This window comes from Crocodylus porosus, unplaced genomic scaffold, assembly GCF_001723895.1.
Source record: "Crocodylus porosus isolate Cpor-Errol unplaced genomic scaffold, CroPor_comp1, whole genome shotgun sequence".
Classification (NCBI taxonomy): domain Eukaryota; kingdom Metazoa; phylum Chordata; order Crocodylia; family Crocodylidae; genus Crocodylus; species Crocodylus porosus.
The window spans coordinates 53,254,681-53,277,706 of record NW_017728949.1 but is presented as its reverse complement, the minus strand read 5'-3'; the positions used below and the strand labels follow the sequence as shown (position 1 = coordinate 53,277,706).

At 49.1% G+C, this 23,026-nt stretch overlaps 1 protein-coding gene across 1 annotated transcript; it reads left to right on the top strand.

The window, feature by feature from the left end:
- Positions 1 to 5,184: 5,184 nt before the first annotated feature.
- On the top strand, positions 5,185 to 22,802 carry IGFBP2 (insulin like growth factor binding protein 2; the record flags this gene model as incomplete). The annotated part of the gene is made up of 4 exons (XM_019553559.1): positions 5,185 to 5,296; positions 10,731 to 10,951; positions 15,208 to 15,348; positions 20,211 to 22,802. Coding segments are annotated over 4 exons (642 nt in total), but the record flags the coding sequence as incomplete, so codon positions are not given.
- Between the last annotated feature and the right edge of the window lie 224 nt (positions 22,803 to 23,026).

The window sequence follows — 23,026 nt, the reverse complement described above, 5'->3', positions numbered from 1 at the left end:
GTCTTAGAAGACCTCGGTTTCTTTTGGGCTTGGGTGATTGCAGTGCGGTGAAGGCTAATCAAAATAGGAAGCACAAGACATGCTTCCACAATGAGGTGGAATTCTTTGATGGTGTCCATGCCAGGGAGCACGCTGGGGACTCAGGCTCTGATTCAGTCACACTTAAGTTGTTCCCTAGTCAGTGAAGTGAATAAAAGTTCAATATATGCTGAGGTGCATTGCTGAGCTGGAGGCTTAGAGCAGGATCTAGAGTGGCATGCTGGCCATCTAAAATGGTACTTGTCTGAAAAAGCAAGCCAGGAACCCCCTTCACAGAGGCTGTCTAACCCTGGAAGCACCTAAAGTCACTTGGCACCTGCACTTGGGACCACAAGAGCACCTCAGTGTAGAGAGGTCCCTTTCAGCCCTACTTTGAATCATAGAAAATGAGGTTGGGAGGGACCTCAGGAGGTCACATCTAGTCCAACACCTTGCTCACAGCAGGACTGGCCCCAACTACATCATCCCAGCCAAGGCTTTGTCTGTTTGGGTCTTAACAACTGCCAAGCATGGAGAGTTTACAGCCTCTCTGGGTAGCCTGTTCCAGTGCTTTACTACCTTTCTTATGAGAGAGTTTTACTTAATATCCATCCTCAACTTCCCTTGCTGCAACTTGAGCACATTGCTCACCGGGGTTCTGGCCTCTGCTTCCAGAACTGTCTGCATTTTACACTGCAAGGAAACACAGCGAGTCTGGAGCACCCTGCCACATACACTCAAGACTGCTCTATAACCTGAGGATTCGGGCAATGGGAGGAGCAAAAGGTGGGTGTGAATCCCCACAAGGTCAGATACACCTATAACCTGGTGTCCCATTTCCTAGGTGCCTCTCTGGATCTTGTCCTGAGATAGCTAACAGCAGGGATTTTCGTTCTTTATGTAGCATTTTGCATTGACAGAGCACTCCCCCTTACAGTGCATGGTCAAAGCAATAAGCAGTATTGGCCCCATTTCACAGGGTTCAAATGAGGCAGAGAGCACAACTGGCCTCATGGCAGAGCTGGCAATAAAGCATGCGAGTTCTTGCTCCCCAGTCATCAGGTCAGTCCACTAGTCCATGCAGCCATGGGTTTAGATTTACAGAAAGCCTTTGACAAAGGTTCACTCTCAGGTTAATATTTTAGCTCAGCAGTTATGTGAGAGGTTGAAATGCACTCAGGTGACTTCTAAGTGGAAACAGGATAACAGAGAGGGAAAAACAGCTACCTCAGGTGGAATTTGGCTAGAGGAAGTTATTTGCTAAGTGCTCTAGGGATCAGAAATAGGTTCACTTGTTATCCTCTAAGAATAAATTACTTGGGGCACTGCAACCTGGGGATTCAGGTTTCCTCTTGGAAAGAAAGAGGTTGGTACAGCATGCTTTGGTTTACAGTCTACTGGTCCCTGAGGGAGCCACCCAGGGCTGATACAGGCCCTCTGCTCTGTATCCTTCAGTCATATCTTTCTTACCGGCAGGCAGCAATGTACTGAATCCTTCCTCTGGTGTTATTTTTCAATTTAAGCAATTGCTATAGGTACCACAAGGATGGCATGAATGGCAGGGGAGGGGTTCATTAGACACTCTCTGAAGTACTGAGGGGTGGCTAGTTCAAACAGCAACTAGCACACAAGTGGACAGAAGATCCTTTGACTCCAGTAAGAAGATAGATGCACCAACATTAACGTCCTCTTGCAAGCAAATGCCATGAGCACTAAAGCAATGATCACCCAACATCAACTTTGCTGGGCCAGCCATATCTGGGTGTCTGACTTGACTCCTGAAGGAAGTTTTATTCTCCCAGCCCAGTTAAGGCATATGTTCAATAGGAGGGCACAGAAAGCACTTCAAGGATGTCCTCAAGGCAACTTGAAAAAATGCAGCTTCAGCATTAACTGGTGGGTGACTATCGCCAAGGACCGCCCCAAATGGAGAAAGGGTTCGCTGCAAGGATCTCAGTACTTTGAAACCTTGTGATGACAACAGGACACATAAAAGTGGGAGTGGAAGAAACAGCGTGTCGTGGACCCAGTCAAGAGCCCAGAGTCACCCACCTTGCACAGAAATACATGCCCGAGCTGCGACCGAGTCTGTTGATCTCAGATCAGCCTCATCAGCCATCTTTGGACCCACAGGTAAAGCAAACATGGAAGACAGTCATCCTCGACTGCGAGGGATTGCTGCTGCTGCTGGACCTTTGGAGCAAAGATCAGGGGAAGAGGACAACAGAGTTCCTGGTTTTCTCACTCCAACTACTGGATCTCTTCCAAAACCATCTCTGCTCTCCCTTCCTTGTGAAGAAGTCAGTACCTGACAGTGTGTGAGTAGTGCCACTGTAAAAGGAGCTCTAAACATGTGTCTTAGCACCTATTCTGCCCAGGTTAAAAAACAGGTTGCAAGTGGCCAACTCACACCAGCAGCCATAAAAGGCATCTGAAAGAACAGCCGTGTTGCGTAAAACCATAGGAGCTATCCCTGGAGGAGAGCGCAGCAACCCAAAATGGCACTGACTGCCCATCGCCTCATCCTTGTGGCAGAAGTTCAGGACAAGAAGAGGGGCTTGCTAAGCAATTGCCAGCCAGATCATACCATCGTGCTGCTTAGCTATTCCCTCCCTCCTCACACAGATAAGTGGAAAAGATTGGGCAGTGACAATAAAGGAGGAGGGGGTTACACAGCACCTCTAGTGCTGAAGGATCTTAAGGTCCCAAACCAAGGGGCAGTCCGCCAATTTTCAGAGATTACATGGGAGTTTATGGCTGTAGCAGGTTGCATGCGTGAGCATGTGTGTGTGTGTGATTTTATCATTTAGTTTCATCAACACATGAACCACTCAAAAGAGAATGCAATACAGGACCAACCCAGGGAACTCACAGATAGACCTAGACAAACAGTGCAGGTCCAAGACACCGAAGAGTGGATTGAGCTCTTACAGCAATACAGATTATTTTCCCTGTGGATTGTCCCAGAAGCGTGCCTTGAAGGAGCGGCTCAAACAAAGCAGACAGGAAGGAGCTCTAAGGAGCCCGTGGAAGGCTCGAGTAGGTGAAGATAGCTGAGGGCATTTTGAAGGCCAGTTTGGGGTGAGCACGTGGAGCATAGACAAAACAGCAGAGATGTGGGGGGCAGTGAGAGCAGTGTTCAAGCCTGACCAGAGCAAGATAAGATTCTGGAAGAGGACATGGACAGACAGGTGCAGTAATTGAGGCTGATGATGCTCAGGGTTTCATAGATTTCATAGACATTAGGGCTGGAAGGGACCTCGGGAGATCATCGAGTCCAGCCCCCTGCCCAAAGGGCAGGAAGTCAACTGGGGTCATAGGGTGTGGGTTGGAGATTTGTAACGGGCAGGGAGAAGAGACAGCAGAAAAAAATGCAATGAGATGTGGCAGGAGGTTGGCTGTGAAGAAAGAAAAATGGGGACACAGGCTTGGACCTTCCTGAGTAGTGGGGAAGAAACATGAGACTGCGTCTGCCTGTTTAGTAGCTCACATGGCTACTAAAACAGATGTAGGGTAGATCTTGTTCTGATGGTTGCTACCAAAGAGTTGTAGGTCTTTGGCATAAAGATTGTGGCTGAAACGACAGGATTTTGCAGCTAGTCCATGCAAGATTACAAAGGGGAAATAAGAGACTCTGAGAACAGATTCCAGAGCGATATGGGATAGATTGTGGGAAAGAAGAGCCCCAGAAGACTGCATTAAAAACGGCGGCTAGCAGAGGTTGAGAGAGGGAATTACTGTAGGGGGAAAGTGGCACTATCACCTTGCAGAACACAGCAGGGCAGGAAGTGAGAAATTTTCCATTGAAATGGCAAGAAATTTGGGGTTAGGAAGATGCAGTTGTATACACTGGATTGTGTCCAGGGCACTGGTGTTAACTATCCCAAGGTGCAAGCAGACCTAAACTCACATCCTTCCTGCACTATGTGGTCACCTTAGCTGGAGAAACCAAAAAAACAGAGCAGGAGCCCCTGGGGGGAAAAGCCAGGGGACTGGATAAATCAACAGAAACCCATATGGAGAGGAGGGAGCTTCTCTGCGTCTCCCAACTTTGCCAGTAATGAGAGGGGGTTTATTATTTATCCTGCAGCCGATGAGGCAAGTTAGCTTAAGAGGTGCAAGGCAGCGGGCATGCATGGGGAGAAATGCTGGTACGTCATACATCTCTGTTATAAACCCAGCGAGGGGAGTTCAGATGGACTGGCCAGTGAGTAGGACACAGAGAGAAATCCAGATCCCATTGAAGCCACTGGAAGCTTTGCCACTGACTTCAAGAGAGCAGGATTTCAAATATGAGGTATTGTCTCCTCCTTCATTTTCCTCCTCTCCTTCCAGCCCACCTTTCCCCCCCTTATTCCTGCTCACCCTGGCCCTTCTCCCACCCCCACCAATGCTTTCTACTCCTTTGGCAACAGTATTTCTCATGAGCCCAGTAAAGACAACCCTTTAACTTGGTAGTGAAGAGAAGGAGATGGTACTGGAGCCTGAGCTTCAACCCATTCACTTCACAGCCAGGGAATGCAAGAAAGCCTGCTTGCTTATGCAGAGTCCTGCACTTGGGATGAAATAATTGCATTCACAAATACAGACTGGGGAAAGATGGGCTGGGCTGCAGTACTGCAGTGAAAGTCCTAGGGCTACAGTGGGCCATAAGCTCAGTATGAGCTAACAGTGGGCACTTGCTGCCCAAAAAAAAAAAAAGACAATAGGATACTGCATCAATAGGAATATCACTTGGAAATCAATGCAAGTGATTCTTCTGCTCTTTTCAGCACTGGTGAGGCCTCCCCTGGAGTCCTGTGTCCTCTCCATGCCTACAAAGTTTCAAGAGTAGGTTAGCCAGACACTAGAGCAGCAGGGTTTAGTCAAGGATGACCTTGTAAAGTCCCTTCCAACCTTACTTCTCTAGGATCCTGTGATTCCTGTGATCCTATGTATGGAATCACCTGCAGAGAAAAGCAGGTCAGTTAGGAAAGGTGACATGTACTCACTGCAGACTCTAAATGTAACCTTGGAACAAGGAGCGTGAACAGGATGATTAATATTAGGGGGTGGGGAGGGGGTGCTTAGGGCTATGGGGACTTTGTTCTTTGTGGATCCTGTTCCAAGGAAATTGGACCCGGGATAGACTTGCAGGTGCCAGGCTCTTTCTCTGCTCTCTGAATCCCCTGTCAACAAATCCTGCATCAGAGCTGCTGGGTAGGAACCTTTGCCCTGGCCTCTTACTCAAGTACTCAACAGGCTGGTTTGGAAGAGGTCACTGGGGACAGCTGTAGAGGTGGGCGTGCTGTTTGTCTGTGCATTCCCTGGCCTTTTCCCTGTAATCATCCTGTAGCCCCTTTCTGCAGCTTTCATTTGAACTCTACACATAAGATCAGGTTCAAAGACCTTGTCCATTTTCAGAATGGCAGGGACAAGACTTTGGCCTGCACAGAGCTGCGTGAAAGGGCTGAGAAACAATGCAAGACAGAAAACTTGGCTCAGTTTTGCTACGTCTGGCTCAGCCATGGCTTTCTAGCTGTGTGGGGGGTGGAAATATTGCCTGGATATCACACAAACAGAGGCTTGTGCAAGTACAAAGCACCTCTAAAACAGTGTCCCTGGGTGCTGGGGTCCTTCAGCCTCACGGCTGCCTTGGGGTATAAGTCAGCATGTAGCTGCCACATGAACACCAGGGACAGATAATAGGTGACTGTCACAGTGCAGGTGAGCTCCTGCTCACCTCATCTTACCAAAAGCTGAGCCTGCATCTCTCACAGCCTTAGGAACTGCTACTAATATTGTCTGCTCAGATATTATTCTGGTCGGGCACCGCTGTGTGAGTGGCCGCTAATTTGGAACACCTCAGTTGGGAGGTGCCCGGCCTTGGACCCTGAGGGGGCTCCCAAAGACCAAAGCACTGCAAAGCATTAGCTACTTTCAGAAATTTTGGCCAGACTGCGCAATGCGTTGCAGTCATTTGCCGGCGTGCGTCCGAGTGCACTTCAACTGCAGCCAAACCCGAGGCCCACTGAAGTCGATGGGAATTTTCCTGAGAAGAGGCTGCGAGAACACATGTTCTTGGCACGTGGCGAGGTGTTCCATGGGCTATCTGCTTTGCTTCCTGCCACAAATGACCCGCCCGGCACAGACACTTTCTACCTTGTGATCCAAAGCAGGACGGGAGTGGTTTTCCACATGCCACAAGAGCATGGAAGAACCATAAAACCTAATTGAATTTTGAAGCTTGGCACCCCTTTGTCAGGGGATATATTTAGCTTGAATTGAAATTGGTTGGCAGAAAGCCATGGGCCGGCATGACAAATGAGTTAGGGATGGATATCAAAGGCCAGCTCATACCTGCCCATCCCATCCCATCCCATCCCATCCCATTAGGGTCAGTGATGGCATGAGAGTTTCATGGATGGAGCCGTGATGGCTTTCCAACAGATTTATTTCTTTCAGGCCGTATTACAAGTATTTGGCAGTAATTATTTGGCTCTCAATCCACTCAGCGCTCTCCCAGGTTTGAACCTCTCCCTCACAGCCTCCCAACTCTCTTTGAAATATAATCCTATTCCACATGTCTCACAAGAGTTAAAGACGTCCCCATGCTTTCCAAGCGCAGTCCAGCTTTTCTTGGCCCTTCAGCTGATTTGTCTGGTCATGGTAAAGGAGGAAAGCCTTTTTAGCTGTCTTACAGTTTCATAGTTGGTCAGGTCGGAAGGGACCTGAGCAGATCATCAAGTCCGACCCCCTGCCATGGCAGGAAAGAGTACTGGGGTCAAACGATCCCAGCAAGGTGATTGTCTTGAATCCATTACGGTAACTGGTTTCAAGGGGAACCAACACCATGTGCCCAAGCCGCTGTGCAGAAGTGCCCTGTGCACTGTGGAGACCTGTCAGGCACAATCTGAGGACCACTGATCTAGGGACTGGGAGCAATGTCTAGCTCCTCTGTCACTTCTCCTAACCTGGGCAATGGACCAGCCCCAGATCTCCAGCTGATGAATGCTTTATCTTTTAGTCTTTCAGCTGCAAAAGAGAAGTGCAAATGAGTGCAGAGCTTGCAGCCCTGCTGTAATATGCTCATCTGCTTTGCTTAAGAGAAAAATAGCTGAAGTTTGCACATAACTGTTGGGACCAATTCCAGGTGGAGCTTGTTCTTGGAGCCCAGTCCAGAGGTGTGGAAAGCAAACACAATAGATAGGTCCATGTCAGAGAAGAAGGTTCAGTCTCTACCTGCTGGAGGCCTCTGCTGCATTTAAACTCTTACCACTACCTCGTTTCCAAGAGTGATTCTCTCCTATCTCTGCGTGCGCACTTGTGTTGTCTGCTCACATCCCGCATTCTTCCTTGGTTTTGCGTGCGTTCGTTTTGGGGGGAAAACCGGTGTGAAATATTATCAGGAGAGGGTTTGTGAATGAATCAGCTGACAAGAAGGTTACTAGCTGGCCTCTTTTTACTAGAACAGTGCTCATTTGGGCAAATTTGTATATCTAGCAATGGGAAACAGGAAGCAACAAGTTTTGATCAGGAAGGGACTGGCTGGGCTTGGTGCTGATTGACTTGTTTTCCATTTAGTGTGCATGCCACTGGTTTTCTGAATGAAGCAGCACAGTGCTCATGAGAAACTCAACACAAGCAATGCCATTTTAATGTTTCTGTTGCTCCAGATCCTGCCCTGTGATTGTTACTGGCAGCAACACCACTCGTTCTTCATCCATAGTGGACTAACATTTAAAGATATCGCTAAAATGGAGAAAACCGGATGGTGCTTTAAAACCTTAAAAATCTTGGAATTTTTCCCTGATAATTGAAGTTTGGCAAAACTTACCAACATCTTAGAGTGAATTTTATTTTCATCTATTATATCTGTTGTTAAAGGCAATTTAATTCAATCGTCTTTCTCACTGTGTGTTTCTCATTGTAAAGGACAGTGGTATGTAAAAAAAAAATGTTCCTTGTATGAAATGATCCTTGCCCAGACTGACTGGGAAAGCAGAATACTCATATCGCAGCCCAGAATGTAGGTTGTAACATTTGGATATCAGCTCCATAACGTTCTGGCTTCTGGTCCAGATGTAACAACTGTGTGGAGTCCTGGAGTTTGCCAAAGAATTTTTGCTGGTTTTAATTGCCATTTTGGTAATGACCAAAGCACAGGGGGCTAAGGGGCTGGGAGTTCAGCGGTCCAGTTGTGGCTTGGTCACTGTGTGGCTGTGAAAAGCCTCTGCCCTCAGTTTCCACATCTGAAATATGGGAATCATAGTGTCTGAAGGGTGGAGGTTTGTGGAAGAGAAGTGCTATGTAAATCTGAAGAATTTTCCTCTTTGTGTGATGACAGGAGACTTTTATCCTGACATGACATCACATGGCAGGTTCCAGCTTGCAGTAAAACTTTTGAATCTTTGACTTTTCTGCAAACTTGGAGCAGCCAACCCCATTCCAGATGGACTGTTATGTAAGCTATGGCACAGCTCTTGTGTCCACACTTGGCCACTCACTGTCCTAAGGTTATTCCACTCCTCATAAACTGCTGACATGCAAAGGGCCGGATTGCTGAACCTGCGTGACGTCAAACTGTAAACACGGATCCTGGATCACTTCAGGCCATGTTGACATGTCCTTTGCGTGTTTGAAAGAAACTTTACGCATGTCACTTCTGAGGGACAGACAAGGCCCAGCGTCTGTCATATTCGTAGCTCATAGGCTGATCAAGAGCTCATAAATTATGGGGAAGAAATACTAAATAGCAGATTCTTGCAGTGAATGGGTATGTGTATGCACACCCTCTCCTCTCAAATCAGTTGCAATCAGAACAGTTTGGTTCAATCTCTACTTCCAACGACTAACGAGGATTCTCTGTTAACTCAAAGTTGCTACCAAGTGTTGAGAGGCTGCTGTCTGGAGACTGATCACAAAATTAGGTAGATTGTCCTAGGACACTTGGGACAGGACAAGGAGCAGTGGTCTCAAGTTGTAGCGCAGGAAATTTAGGTTGGATATTACAAAAAACTCTCTCATCAGGAGGGTGATGAAGCACTGGAACAGGTTACCCAGAAAGGTGGAAGAAACTATACCCTTGGAGGTATTTAAGACTGTACCCTTGGAGGTATTTAAGACCCAGGTAAACAAAGCCTTGGCTGGGATGATCTAGTTGGGGCTGGTCCTGCTTTGAGCAGGGGTTGGACTAGATGTGACCCCCTGAGCTCCCTTCTAACCTTCATTTTCTATGATTCTAGGATGCTAACAGTGTGCAGAGCAGGAGAAAAAAGCCCAGCTGTTACCCTGAGCTTTCTTGTTGTGTGTGTCTCTGACTTGAGAGAGCCAGTTTAGGGCCTGGAAGCTGAAAGCAGTAACAGGTTTGGGCCCAAAGCATGTGCTGTTGTGTTAGACCCAAGAGAAGTAGGCAAATATAGAACATAGAAGAATATTGGATAAAAGTCAAGCATGAGTTAATGCATCACGTGGGATCTAAAGTAAAATAAGGCCAGACTCGCCAAGAAGTATCACTGACACAGCAGGTTTTACCATGAAAATTATGGAGGCAGTGAAGTCAATAATGTTGAGAGGGCTCTTAAAGTGTATTGAACACATTCTTATTCAATTCCTGATACTCTGGATGATGATAGATAGACCCCAAGTCAAGGCCAGTCAGGTCTGTCTTTAGGCCATACCAACTGTTGGGGCACCTGTAACATAGCAAAAGCTTTCCTTCATTCTTCCCGTTTTTTTGCAGTCCTTGTGTGATCAATCAGTTTTTAATCCCATCCAGTGTTTGATATTGGTGGTCCAGCTCATCCTAGGTCTTTGTCTTCTTCTTCATCCATCCACAGCACCCTGCAGGTTGGTGTTGGTAAGGGTGCCAGGCCTTGGTGTATGTGCAATCCACTGCATTTTCTTCTTACACTTTTGAGTGAGGGTTTGTATTTGCCGACTTCTTGTCTGATTTGATCTTTTACAGATTCACTTTTCTGTATGCAATGTCGGGTATGTGTAGAAGTCTTCTGAATACCCAAAGAATCATTACTAATTAACATTATTTCTAGTTTTGGTGCCAAATGTAACTGGCACTGTAAACCCAACTGCACTTCTGATGGGTAAATTTTGTTCCTCGGAAGCAGTCTGAAAGGTCCCATAAAACCGTAAAAAGCATCTTCAGAAACGATTTCTCCGTGGGCTCTAAACTTTCTTTTAGGATGGTCATTGCTGACTACCTACTAACTAGTAAGTTTAAAACTAACCAAAGGAAGTTCTTTTTCACACTGTGTGTAATTAAAGTGTGGAACTCATTGCCACCAGACGTGGTAGAAGCTGACAGTTTAGCCAGATGCAAAAAAAAAGAGATTGGACAGATTCTTGGAAGAGAGGTGTATTAGTAGCTATTGAGCATGAGAAATAGGGGCGTGGCTTCAGTCATCCATAGACCTTAAATGTTGGAGGTTGCAAGTGAGAGAGGAACAGTGGAAAAAACCCTGGTCACACCCTTTCAGCATCTGCTCTCTGCCCCTGTGAGGCTGGGCAAGATGGACCTAGGGTCTGACCCAGTAAATGTCTGTTGCTATGTTCTTATCCATTCTTACCTTCCAGATTAAAGGGCTAATGTGAGTTTTGGTTTTGGATTTAAGGCTTTGCAGCATGGTGACTGGCCATCCAGGAAGGGAAGGCACAAAGGATGGTATTACCAGCTGAGATTTATCCTTTTCTTCCCTCTCTCTTGTTATACACAGACAATGGTGAAGACAACTCAGACGGGGTCATTGTAGAGAACCATGTGGATGGAACCACGGGAGCGATGAGTGGAGGCGGGGGGAGAAAGCCTGTGAAGACTGGGAAGGAGCTCGCTGTAATACGAGAGAAAGTGAACGAACAGCAGAGGCAGATGGGCAAGGTCAACAAAGGCCATCACAATCACGAAGAGTCGAAGAAACTACGGCCCTCGCCCTTAAGGGTAAGTGTGGAAACTCGGGGGATTTGAGGGGGAGCAGGAGCAAAGAGACAGGGTAGATTTGATTTAAATCATGATTCAAATCACTGGGCAGGAAGCCTTGATTTAAGCGTTGTTTTCTACAAAAAGCGCATTCTTGTTGTTTAATATAACCTTTATTAAAATATTCTCAAACATGGTCTCTTTTATGGCCTGGCAAGCCTGCTGCCATCATAAGTTAAATCAATGGAGGGGCTATATTCAGAAACTTATTCTTCAGGACTTCTGGAATAGTCTGCTCAAAATGCTTTTCTTTTGTTTCTACTGCCCCTTCCTCCTTCCATTTTTCTCTAGACTCCTCCTCCTTGCCCAGATCTACTGCTCCCCTGACAAGCCTCTGTTCATTTAATTTCTTGAAACTTTGCATTTTTAGAGAGAGGTAAGGAGTTGACTCTGTGTAGACAAACTTGCAGAGAGACAATAGGGCTTATGGGTAGGTAATCAGGTCTGCTGTCTCTCATTTCCATATACAGCTGTTAACAAAGATGTTCTCTCTGGAGGCACAAATCCACAGTCTGAGACCTGAAACTCAGCATCACAGAGATGCTTAATGGGCTCTTCTAGACTGAGCACTGCGTGCCGTTGCATAGAGTGGTTTTCTTTAATCTTTACTAATCTATAGAGGAGCCTCAGGGAACTCTATAACATCGGGGCCCTAATGTAGTCCATGGCCTGTTGTAACTTATTTAGAAAAAAGTCTTATAACTAGGTCACATGAATATATTGTCTCAAATAGTATATGTAACCCAGGTGGTACTCCAAGAGGTACCCCCTCTCCAACTGAAGGGATCAAAGCAGGTGCACAAGCACTGTGGGAGGTGTAGGGACTCTCCTCCCCCTATAGAGCAGAGCCAGACCACCAATGGGGACTTAACCATATACCTTTTAACACTGGGAACATAACAGGCATATATCAGAGGGTATAGGGGACACTACAATGCCCCACGGGTGCAGGATTCAACAAAGGTTAGACACTTACAATCATTGACAAAAGACAGGGTTAAGAAAATATAAAACACAAATAGCAGAGCAAACAATACTGGTTGGTGAAATATAAAAAAGGCACAAAATGCAAGATGTCAAATGACAAGGAAATATAGGGCCTTAGTAGCTGGAGGGGAAACACAGTGGCCCCTTTCCACTGCAGGAAGATTTGTTTCTTGTTAGCTCACTCACCCCAAGTCAACTCAGCTGGGACTTAAACTCAGATCTCCCACACAGGAGGCAGGAATGCTGCCACACAGCTACCACTGGTGGCATTGCTCCAGCCTGCTAGGGGTCTTAACCTTCCTAGAACCCTGGCCTGATGTCAAGCTGCCTGGCCTCTGATTGGAGGAGCTGGAAGCAGAGCTGGGAACTCCTCAGGTCACTACTCAGATCCTAGCTGGAGTTGAGGGAGCCTCTCCTGCTAGCTGCATGCCGCACTGCTGAGGGTCCCACTGCTGCCTGCAGGCACTGCTCCTGCCCCACTGGCTCAGCTCTATGAAGCTCCTTCCTTGTGGTCCCTCACTGGTTTCTCCTGAGTCAGCCTATGCTGCCCCTTTTATCCCCCTCCAGGTGACCCAAGGGGCCAATCGGGACACAGGAGGGTGAGTCTCTGGGACCAGATTGGTGAGGAAAGGGAATCCCAAGTCTTCCAATCATCTTTTGCCCTTTCAAAACCCCTGGGCCAGGTCACTGCCAGCCCGTCACATATATAATTAGAAGTTATAAACCCTATTCCGTGATGATATCTTTGGACTATAACATAAATTAAAACTATCTTTATATAGGTTGATTTTTTGAAAAAGCATCTTAACCAAAAAAAGATGGTTAAATCAAAAAATCTGATTTAAATAAAAAAAATCTGATTTTTTGATTTAAAAAGAATCATGAATTTTTAGTCACTTCCTCAAAGGGAAGTCATTGCACACACAGGGGCAGGGACAAGGTTTCCCTCAGTCCCATGCTCACCCTTTTAAGACCCCTGTACTTTTACTTCCAGGGATGCTGGGTCAATTCCAGGCCAGATGAGTGAAAAACTTGCTGCAGTGAGGAGCCCAGAAAGGTCCCTCTGGAAGGTGCAGGCAGTGTGAGCAATCCCCTTGGTTTGGGGCCTGGACTTCAGAGGCTGGTGTGTGGGGCACATTCTAGCCCCCCAGCCTGGCTGGGGGTCAAAGCAGTTGATCCCTGCAGACTTAAATGTTTGCTAGAAGCATTGACCACACACCATAGCTCTAACAGATGCAGGGGCTTAGGGCTATGGCATTTGGGCTTCCCTGCAGATTGGATACCACCTTTCCATTCCAGGGTGTCCAGATTAGTCCAAGGGCCAGTGGAGCCTTCAGGGTGTCCCAGAAAAGCTCCAACTGCAAAACACTGCAACCATTTCTCCTCCCTCCCCTTCGTGTGCCCCTTCCAAGCCTGGAGGCTCCCCTAGTACCCAGCTATGCTGGGGGTGTTTGGCATCCTTCCCTTGTCCTTGACCTGCGATTAAGCCAATGTGTTCAGCTGCAGCAGAGGCTGGCACGAAGCCCTTGATTATGATGTCTGCACTATGCCAGTCTCTCTGGGCATGTCTACATGTGCACTTTAATGCACATTAGCTTATTTTAATGTGCATTGAAGTGTCACATAAAACTGTGCTTTTTACTTAATGCGCATTAAAATAAGTTAATGCAAATTAAGCGTACACTTTAGTTAACATGCATTAAGCCAGGCTAACGAACATTTTCCTAGCACCTCACAATGGAGGTACTGGATTTAATGTGTATTAACTAAAGTGCATTAATGTCTGTGTAGACACTCCCTTTGAGGCCAGCCAAGTCCACTTGTGATGGGCAAATCCTGTTCCCTCATAGAGTGATAAAGACAGCACTGTGCCTAGCAGAGTTGGTGACATGCACCCTCCTCCCCTTGGATGCCATATCCCCTGAGATGACCTCCATGCCCCCATGAAGGGGGCCGTAGACAGTGCCTGGGGGCAGATGATGACAGGGCCAGTAGAGCTGCTGAGAGGCATACCTGTCCCCAGCAGTCCCCATCTGCACCCCAGCCCTGGGGCATGGGAATGATTGATCTTCCTGTCCCCAGTCCCAGTCAGCTCCCTGCCCCAAACTGGATGCAGGAAAGAAGATGCACCCCTCTCTGACCCTAGCTCCCAGTCCGCTCTTGTCAAAGTTGAGCCAGCAGAAAGGAAGGGGGAAGAAAGCCTTTCTCGGAGGCACCAGGTGTTGGCTGCAGCCCAGGCTGGAGATAGTGATTGAGCTGTGCCAGTGCTCCTGCTGGGTCTTAAAGCTGGAGGGTCCTGGCTAGAGGGTCTTGGCCACTTGCTCAGGATCAGATAGATGCTGCATTTGGGGTCAGGAAGAAGTTTTACCTCATCATCAGACAGGGTGATTTCACCTTCCTCTGTAGCAGGCAGCATGGCCCTCTACCTGGAATCTCTTCAGCGTTTATTAGCACCATTTTATAGAAGCAGGACATTGGACACCATGGTTCATTTGCTTTACCTGTGGCAGGTTTGGGTGTTGTGTTATGTCAGGGTTGATGGTAGTTTTACAAAGAGTTTAGATGATACATTTGTCTGGGCTGGTTTGGACAGGCCTGATCCTGCTACAGGCAGTGGTTGGACTAGATGTGACCTCTGGAGCTCCCTTCTAGCCCCACATCTCTACGATTCTATGAAAGCCTTTCTCATTTACCCTGGGATCATCCCACAGCAGCCCTGGCACCCAGGCTCTCCTTCCCGTCTGCATGACTGGAATTATGAACAATGTCAGTCCTACTGGCTCTGGCCTGCTCTGGCTGGCTCTGCTCCAAGCAGAGCTGGAGCTGCTGAAAGTTTTTGGACGCAGTCGCCAGAGTCTGCCGGTGCTGTGCTATTCCACACAGCATCACCTGGGGCGGGCTTGCTGCCAGGGGCTCCACATGGTTTCATACCAGAGTCAGTGACTTCAGCCTTTTCCCCTGGATGCTGTCAGAGATTTTTTTTTTTGGGTGGGGGAAGGGAGGGGAGACATCAGGGGACTGGAGGTCCTTGTTTCCAGGGCCTGACTCAGTTTCTCTATCAGCCAGGTCATTTTCTACAGTGTGGGGTGGGGAGGGGTGAGACAGTACCTCTTCCTGCCATGCCCTTGGTCTGGACCTTGCTGTCACAGGAAGGGGCAAGGATTCATTCCGTCCTTTGCTTGGGCTGCTGTTTCTCTGATTCCTTTTTCTGCTTTCTTGGTCTTCTCCAGACCCCCTGCCAGCAGGAATTGGATCAGGTCTTGGAGCGCATATCCACCATGCGTCTTCCAGACGAACGAGGCCCGCTGGAACATCTTTACTCCCTGCATATCCCCAACTGCGACAAGCACGGCAACTACAATCTCAAACAGGCAAGTTGAGTAGCCAGTGGGTAAGTTGGGCACAGGTGTGCTGGGCCAGATCAGCTGGGTCATGTGTGTTGTGGTTTTTAGATCCTTTTTAAACCATTCTGTGTGGTGGGATATGGATGGGCAAATTCAACATACAGTGGCCTGGCTTAAGAGAAGGCAGCTTCAGCATGCAGTGCCTTTTAATGTTTTTAGAAACCAGGCCACAGGCTGAAGAGGTTGGAATGACAAGGGTGGAGGCCTTCTTTGTATTTGTAGGAGATGGAAGGTCCATTTCTGTCCATGGCTAATTCTTCCATAGAGGCCAGGGCAGGAATATTCACTATGCTGGGGGTAGGCACGTTTGAGAAGTCCTGAGCAATGGGTCTGCTTCCTCCAGGAGACTGTTCTTGGACCTCCGAGTCTGGCTGCTAGAAAGTTTCTCTTCGCCAGGTACAGACATGATACTTTACTTGTATAAGTGATTGGAAACTGGTCTATACCCATAACAGAACAAACTCATCTGGTTTAAGATTTGCCCCATCTGCCACCAAAGGGTGAATGTTTGTTCTGTTCTCTACCAATCTAAACTACACCGCTTACAGAAAACAGCATAACTTAGATTGATTTTTTTGAATGTCTGTACTTAGCCCTTTTGTTGAACCTTTGTTTCCTTTCTTTTCTCATCCCAGTCCCATTTTTTTCCAGCCCTTGTGCTACACTTGATCATTGCTCCCTGTCTTTGGAGTGATTGCCCTTCCCCTGTTTGTAGAAGGTTACTAGCCACCTCTTAGCTGGCATTTACACAACCTACAGCGGTTAAGTCCTTTTGATCTTCCCGCATAAATCAATCCCTCCAGCTTCTCAATCAGAGGGGCATTGTTTGATAATTACTCAGGTGTGTGTTTGTGCAGAGCTTCTGGCTCACCTGCACTCCTGCCTTGGCGGTGGGGAGGTGAATATTTTATGCCTTCCATTTTTCAAAAGAGCAAGAGAAATGAAAGCTCAGGAAGCCTTTTTTAGCCTGTGCCGGTCTCTCTGAAGTCCAAACAAAGGGGGCAGCTGTAAGCTGCAATGTCTCATTATGAGGAGGACATCCCCCCACCCCTTCCGCAGGAATCCTGTTGATTTTTCCTAGAAAGATCAGTATCAATTTCTTCCATAAAAGCAAGGCTGGTGCCAGGTCTTAATAGCCAGGGAGTAGTATGAACTGCAGTCTCCTTCCAGAGCTTGGGTTTGCCCTTCTGGAGGCCCTGTACCAGCTGGGATGAAACTCCACTCAGTCTGTGGATCCATTTGACCCTTTGGCTCTAGTGATGGGGAAGCTGCAGAAGCCCTGTGGTGCAGCGAGGAAGGTGATGGGGATGCAGGGAAAAGATGCATTTGGCCTGAGAAGTCTTCTGCCTTGTTTGTATAGTGCCTCTTATCCTAACCTGTCACAAACAGCTTAGGGACTGCAGCTCTATGGTGGGGGTGGCAAGTCAGCCCCACAGCCTGTTGCAGAGCAGCTCAGGGAATAGAAACACAGACCAACGCAGCCAGGGGAGACACCACCAGAAAGTGCCCTTGCATCTTGATGACAAAGTTCTTTGAGTAAATGTGTTATCTTTTATTAGATAAACTAAATAATTGGAAGAACTGTTCTTTGCAAGCTTTTGGGTACAAACACCCTTCTTCAGGCAGTAGGGAGAGTCTAAAGAACCCCTATTACCTGAAGAAGGGCGTTTGCATCTGAAAGCGTGCGGAGAACAAGTTTTCCAACTATTTAGTTGGTCTAATAAAAAAACCCACACATTTACCTAAAGAACCTTGCCTGCCTGTGTCCTTAGACCAGCATGGCTACAACCAACACCCCCCTGCATCTTGATGCACACCCAGCCCTTTCCTGCCCACAGCACGGACTCTGAATTAGCCTCCAAGCTGGCTCTGCCGGTTTCTGAACCTGTGGCTCCAGGGTGTCTGGTTCACTGAGCTGTGTTGCTACAACCACAGACTTGTCCCCCAAGGCAAGAACGATTACAGGCTGCATGACAAAACTTATAAGCATCAGGAGCACTGCATTTCCCTGCAGTGGGGGCTGCCCAGAGCCCACAGTACCTGGAAGGGAACAAAAGGGGCACTGGCTCTGTGTTCTTTCTGCCTCTGCAGAATCCAGCTATGCCCTGCAAGGGGTTATGGGTCACCCTGGCTTCCCACGCTTTGTAGGGGGCATGTTTGGCTGTATTCTGTGGTCTCTCTGCCCTGGATACATGTACTTCAGTATGCATGAGTGCCTTAGGGCCCAGGCTTACGAGGAGGGATCCAACCTTGCAGTACCAGAGGTATCACTTGGGATTTTCAGTAAGACCTAAAATAAAAGGTTAAGGCATGAATAGGCTATTTCCAGGGTGACTGTCCTGGAAATTCTTATGGACCCTGACTTCTGCAATCCTTACATGGGGAAACATTGAGAAAAAATTTGAAATGCAGGCAAGTACAAGCACGTACGTTTGTGTGCATGTTTGAAAATAAACCGGGGATTGTACATTTGCATTGATAAAAACCCACCAATACAAATCTTTGCCTCCTGGTGCTACACCCCAAGTCCCTGATCACTTGGGAGCTTTGTGGCTGTCATCAAGCAGCACGTCATGGCTCCCTGGAGCTGTTCAGATCCACATCAGCAAGATCCTAGTATCTGGGTACCAGGAGACTCTCCAGCAAGCAGTACAGGGTTTATGACTCACAGCTGAGCAGTTCTGATACTGTCCAGGGAAGGGGCTTACATTCACGAGTCCTCTCACTACACTGCATCGTGTATTAGCCTCAGCACTATATTTATCTCAGGTACTTCAGAAGCTGAGCAGAGCCCTCAGCAAACAGCAAGAGCATCCCCGTTCCTTTCAGCTGCGCTGGGAGGGGAGGCCTCTTCTGAACTGTCAGGATACAGATCTCACAGGGCTTTGAACTGCACCTGGGTGCAAGTGTCACTCCCTCAGTACCCTCCAACTCATATAATCGGTGCCAAGGGGATGACTCCAAGAGAAGATGTTTCTGAGGGCCGGCCCTCCACTGCAGATTGAGATCGGACCCTTGGGATGTGAGCCTGAAAGAAGGGTGTGGGGGCTGGGAGATGTCTTGCCTGCTTGCCTCAGGACAGTGAGGAGGTGCAAGGCCCAGCTGGAGCCTCCAGGGCTGCAATTATTTGGGAATGACCACGCCTGAGAGAGCTGGCTAATTCCCCCCACACACAGCAGCTGTCTGAAGGGAGCCAGCTGCCGAATGAGCTGCCAGCAGCCTGGTGTGGTGATCTGTAGTGCAAAGGAAGAGAAAGCATCTCTTTCTGAGACGAGCTCTGCTGTGATATGAATGGGGCAAATGAGCACTTATCCCCTGGCAGGAGGGGCTCATCCCTTGGCAGGACTGGAGCCTTAACTGAGGCTTGAACCTGCTGTGAGAGCTTTGCAAGTGGTTGATGGAGCCAGTGGAGCAGGCTGCAGGGAGGTGGGGCCCCAGCTTTGCTCTGGGAGGACAGAGAGCTCAGCCATAGAATTACAGAAAATGAGGCTGGAAGGGACCTCAGGGGGTCACAGTCCAACCCCCTGCTCCAAGCAGGACCAGTCCCAACTACATCATCCCAGGCAATGCTTTGTCTGCCCGGGTCTTCAAAACCTTCAAGGATGGAGACTCCCCCACCTCTCTCCCTCAGTGTCCCTTTGAAAAGCCTGTGAGTGCTCTTATTATGATGGGGAGAAAGGGAAATGACAGCTCCCAGGGGGTTACAGCTCCTGGCCCCTGCAACAGGGAAGGCTTAGCTCTGGAGGGCCACCAGATCTCAGCCTGGTTCAGTCACAGGCCTGTTCTGTGTCCTCAAGCACATCCCAGCCCTTCTCCCTGCCTCGGTTTCCCCAGCTATTTGACAGAGTTCTTTGCCTTCACATTTGAAATGTTGGGTGGAAGGGGGGCAGACACAGTGGGTGGATGCTACCAGCCCTTTGCAAGAAGAGCTGAGCTTTCCCAGAGGAGCCTCTCAGCCCCTGCCCCGAGCTCTGCTCATGGCTGTCCCAGGGCTGGGGCTGCTCAAGCGCTCCAAGGTCACCTTCAAGCCCACTGCCTTCATCTGCCGTTCCAGAGCCAAGTGCCCTGGGGTCGGCTCCTTGGGGCTTGCCGCCCTGCGAGCGGAAGCCTCCTTGCCAACAAAAGCACTTCCAGTCCCTCCTGTGTTCACGTATCAGGCACTCAGGCATGGGTGCCTGGAAGCCACTTGCACGAGGGAAGCTTTCTGGTTCATGTTGTTCGAACCCGTGATCTGACCTGCAGCTCAGCTGCACAGACTGACTTGAGCTCAGCTCTCACAATCACACAAACTCCAGGGCCCTCTGTGCTCTCTTGTTGGCCCTGGGCACCCTGCAGTCCTGGTGCTGCTTTTACCTCAGGGGAGAAGGGGCCTGTCTCACAGAGCCTGCTGCCCAGGGTCCTCCGTGAGCAAGGCAGGGATGGAAGGGTTGCAGGAACAGAGAGGAGAATAGCAAGTTCCTCAGGTGGCCTGGGGATGCTGGCTTCCTTCTGCATTGGCTATGTAGAGATTATTTGGGCAGCAGCCAGGGAAATGCAGCTGCATGGACTTCACTGTGAGCAAAGGAGCTCTCTCGAGTCCCTGTGGGGTCTTGTAGGGCTGCCTGAGACCTGCACTCCTGCTTCTTGACTGTGATGGGCATGCAGTGGGCCCAAGCCTACCACCTCACACATGACTGCAGCATAGACTCAGCCCAGCAAAAAGAGTCTGTTTCCATTCATTACCAGGCCTCTGCTTTCCTTCTGCAATGACGCCTGAGCCCTTCTGGCGTGGGGCCTGGAGTCCTCGACCCTTCCTGCCTGCTAACCCTGCCCCTCTCCTTTCCCCACAGTGCAAGATGTCTGTGAACGGTCAGCGAGGAGAGTGCTGGTGTGTGAACCCCAACAATGGGAAGGTGATTCAGGGGGCACCCACCATCCGGGGCGACCCCGAGTGCCACCTCTTCTACACAGTGCACGAGCAGGAAGATCGAGGAGCACATGCCCTGCGTGGGCAGTAGATGGACGTGTTCCTGCTCACTGGAGACAGCTCGGCCTGGCCTCACTGCTGGATTTTATATGGGTTTCCACATCTCTATTTATCTCCTGAGAGAGACTGGCTGGGTGCATAGCAGGTGGCTCGCGATCCCTCACCCTTAGCCCCCTCAAGGAGGGCCCGGGGGGAGGGGGAGGGAGATGGGGCCGCTTTCCTTTAGCCTTTCACCTAATGCAAGCCAGAGAAAAACAGCTTCTGCTTTGCCAGCTCGGCCCCTGCCAGCCACCACCAGGCTCCCCTACAACTCCCGAGCTCCCCTCTGCATGAGGGAGGACACTGGTGGTGCCCGAGAAGGCCCAGCGCCCCCGGTGACCGCAAAGCACCAAACCCCCTTGTCCTTTCCCCTCTCCCTCCCCCTGCGTCTCCAAAGAGCTGAGACGATAACACTCTGGATGAAAATTGCTGCCCCCAAAGACCAAAGAATGTAAATACGACATCGCCTGCTGCTCAGGTCCCGTCAGCCTGTCCCTGCCATCAAGCTGCTGTGTGCGTTTGGTCATTTTGTGGGGGAGGAGGCAGTCCTGCCTTGCCCGCTCAACTCGCCCTTCCCTTGGGAGGCCTTAGAGGGTGGTGGATTGGAGACTGATCAAGCCCATCACTCAGGACCAGGCCCTGAATTACAGCCTCAGAGCTAAGGGCCCTGGCCCTTGATCTGCCAAGCCATCTCCATTCTCCTGGGCCAGGCCTTTGCTGCTGACGTTCTAGTGAAAGGCCTGGTCCTGTTGAGCATCTGTGCTGTCATCGTAGGTGCTCCACATTTCTGGGCTCAGGCCTTGCATGTGTAATGGAAGGAAGAAGCTTGTGAGGGCAGGGGGGTGGGTGACGATCCAGAGGGCCTTTCTCCCGCCTCACCAAAACCCATCTAAAACCCACACTCCCAAGCAGCTGTCGCCATCCCCCAGAAACCTTGCACACATTTTGTAAGCCAAGCACCGGATCCCTAGTGCTCCACAAAGCCCTGAACACGCACCCACATGTACATGTGCGAATGTGCACACACACTCATGTGCCTCGAGTAAAATCGGAGCCAACCCAGGAGCTGTCGGTGACGTTGCACGGGAAGATCGGCTCCCCAGCCGCCATTCCTTCACACGTTGATCAGGTCCCAGCAGCATCAAGCAGAAGCTGAGAATCAAGCACACGAGCAACAAGACTGTTGTTTTTATATCAGTATCGTTTCCCAAGCAATCCCTAGGGCCTGCAGAGCAATCCTTGGAGATTTCTTAATGTATTCAAAGAGGAAAGCAAAATCTCCCTCTTCCTACCCGTGGCCAAGGAACATGGGCAGCCAGTAGAGCCCTGGAGAAGCAGCCTCTTAGCAGGATGTATGGTGGAGGAAAAGGATGGTGTAGAAGGACAGCCAAGCCTGTGGGCTGCCTGAAAAGCAGAGCCAGCAGCTTGGCCAGGATTAATGCCTCGGAAGATCTTTCATCTTCTCCCCAGGGAAACATGCAGCGGTGCTGTGACTCGGTAGCCCGAGCAGTAAAAGCAATGGTGGCTCTGAGTCCTTTGGGGAAGCTGCAGCATCTTTTACAGGGTCGTGCACTGGCTGCTGAATCGAAAGAGCGGGGTTTGAGCTGGACCAGGATGGGCACATCACTGCCACTGCAGCGAAAGGCAGGCACGGGACCCCAACTCTACCTTCACAGTGTCACATGCTGCCATGCTTAGACGGTCTGCTTGTTCCTTGCAGTACAGCAGCTGGATGAACCCAGGCCGGAGGAGCCCACAAGCGATCCTGGGGAAGTGACAAGACCTGGCTTTTAACCATTTTTTCCGCCTTCTGCATCCTTTTTCTGCCCAGTTAAAGGACTTTCACTTGGTCTCATTTGGCGTTAATGGGAATCACTAGTACTTGTGTGTCCTCTGTTGGAACATGCCACCTGCACTCAAACACATGCACACACGCTCACCAAGCACATGTGCGCACACACAAAGATAGTCTTAGTTAACAATACCAATGGCAGACTCTCCTGAGAAAATGTCAGCGCAGAGGGACAAAGGAAGCATCAAGGGAAAAGAAGATCTCCAAGACTGGGGGTTTCATTTTCTTTTAATACGAATAGAAAAAATGCAGTATTTTTTCTGTTTTGGGAGAAGGATCCAGGTTTCAGATTGCAGCAGCAAGTGACCCACACCAAATCCCCAGCGTGGGGGCCGCAGTCTGAAATCCAGCCCCAGCCTGCGGAGTGGTGAGACTAAATGAATCCAGCTGAAAAGGGAGTGGGGAGTCGCTTTGGTTTTGGAGGTTTTACTTTGTGTGCACAAGCTAGGCATTGTAAAAATTGGTGCTACCTGTTTTCTGTTAACACCCACGGGGATTTGTTTCTGCTTTCCATGTAAACCTTGCGAGCATCAGCTCTCCTCTGCAGTTTGTACTTCTCATTTTGTTTAGAAATCAGGATGCTTTTTTTCCCCTCTCTTTCTCTCTTGGAAAAGCTGAACTGTGTAACGTTGGAATAAATTAAAGATGCCAAAAAAAAAGGGTCATCTTTCTTCCCCTCTATTAATAGAACACGTGGCCTTGCCTGATGCATTGCATGGCTTTGTCCTACGGGTATTGTACACAGTGGACTCTGCATGTAGTGAGCAGAGTTGGCCCTTTTATTATTA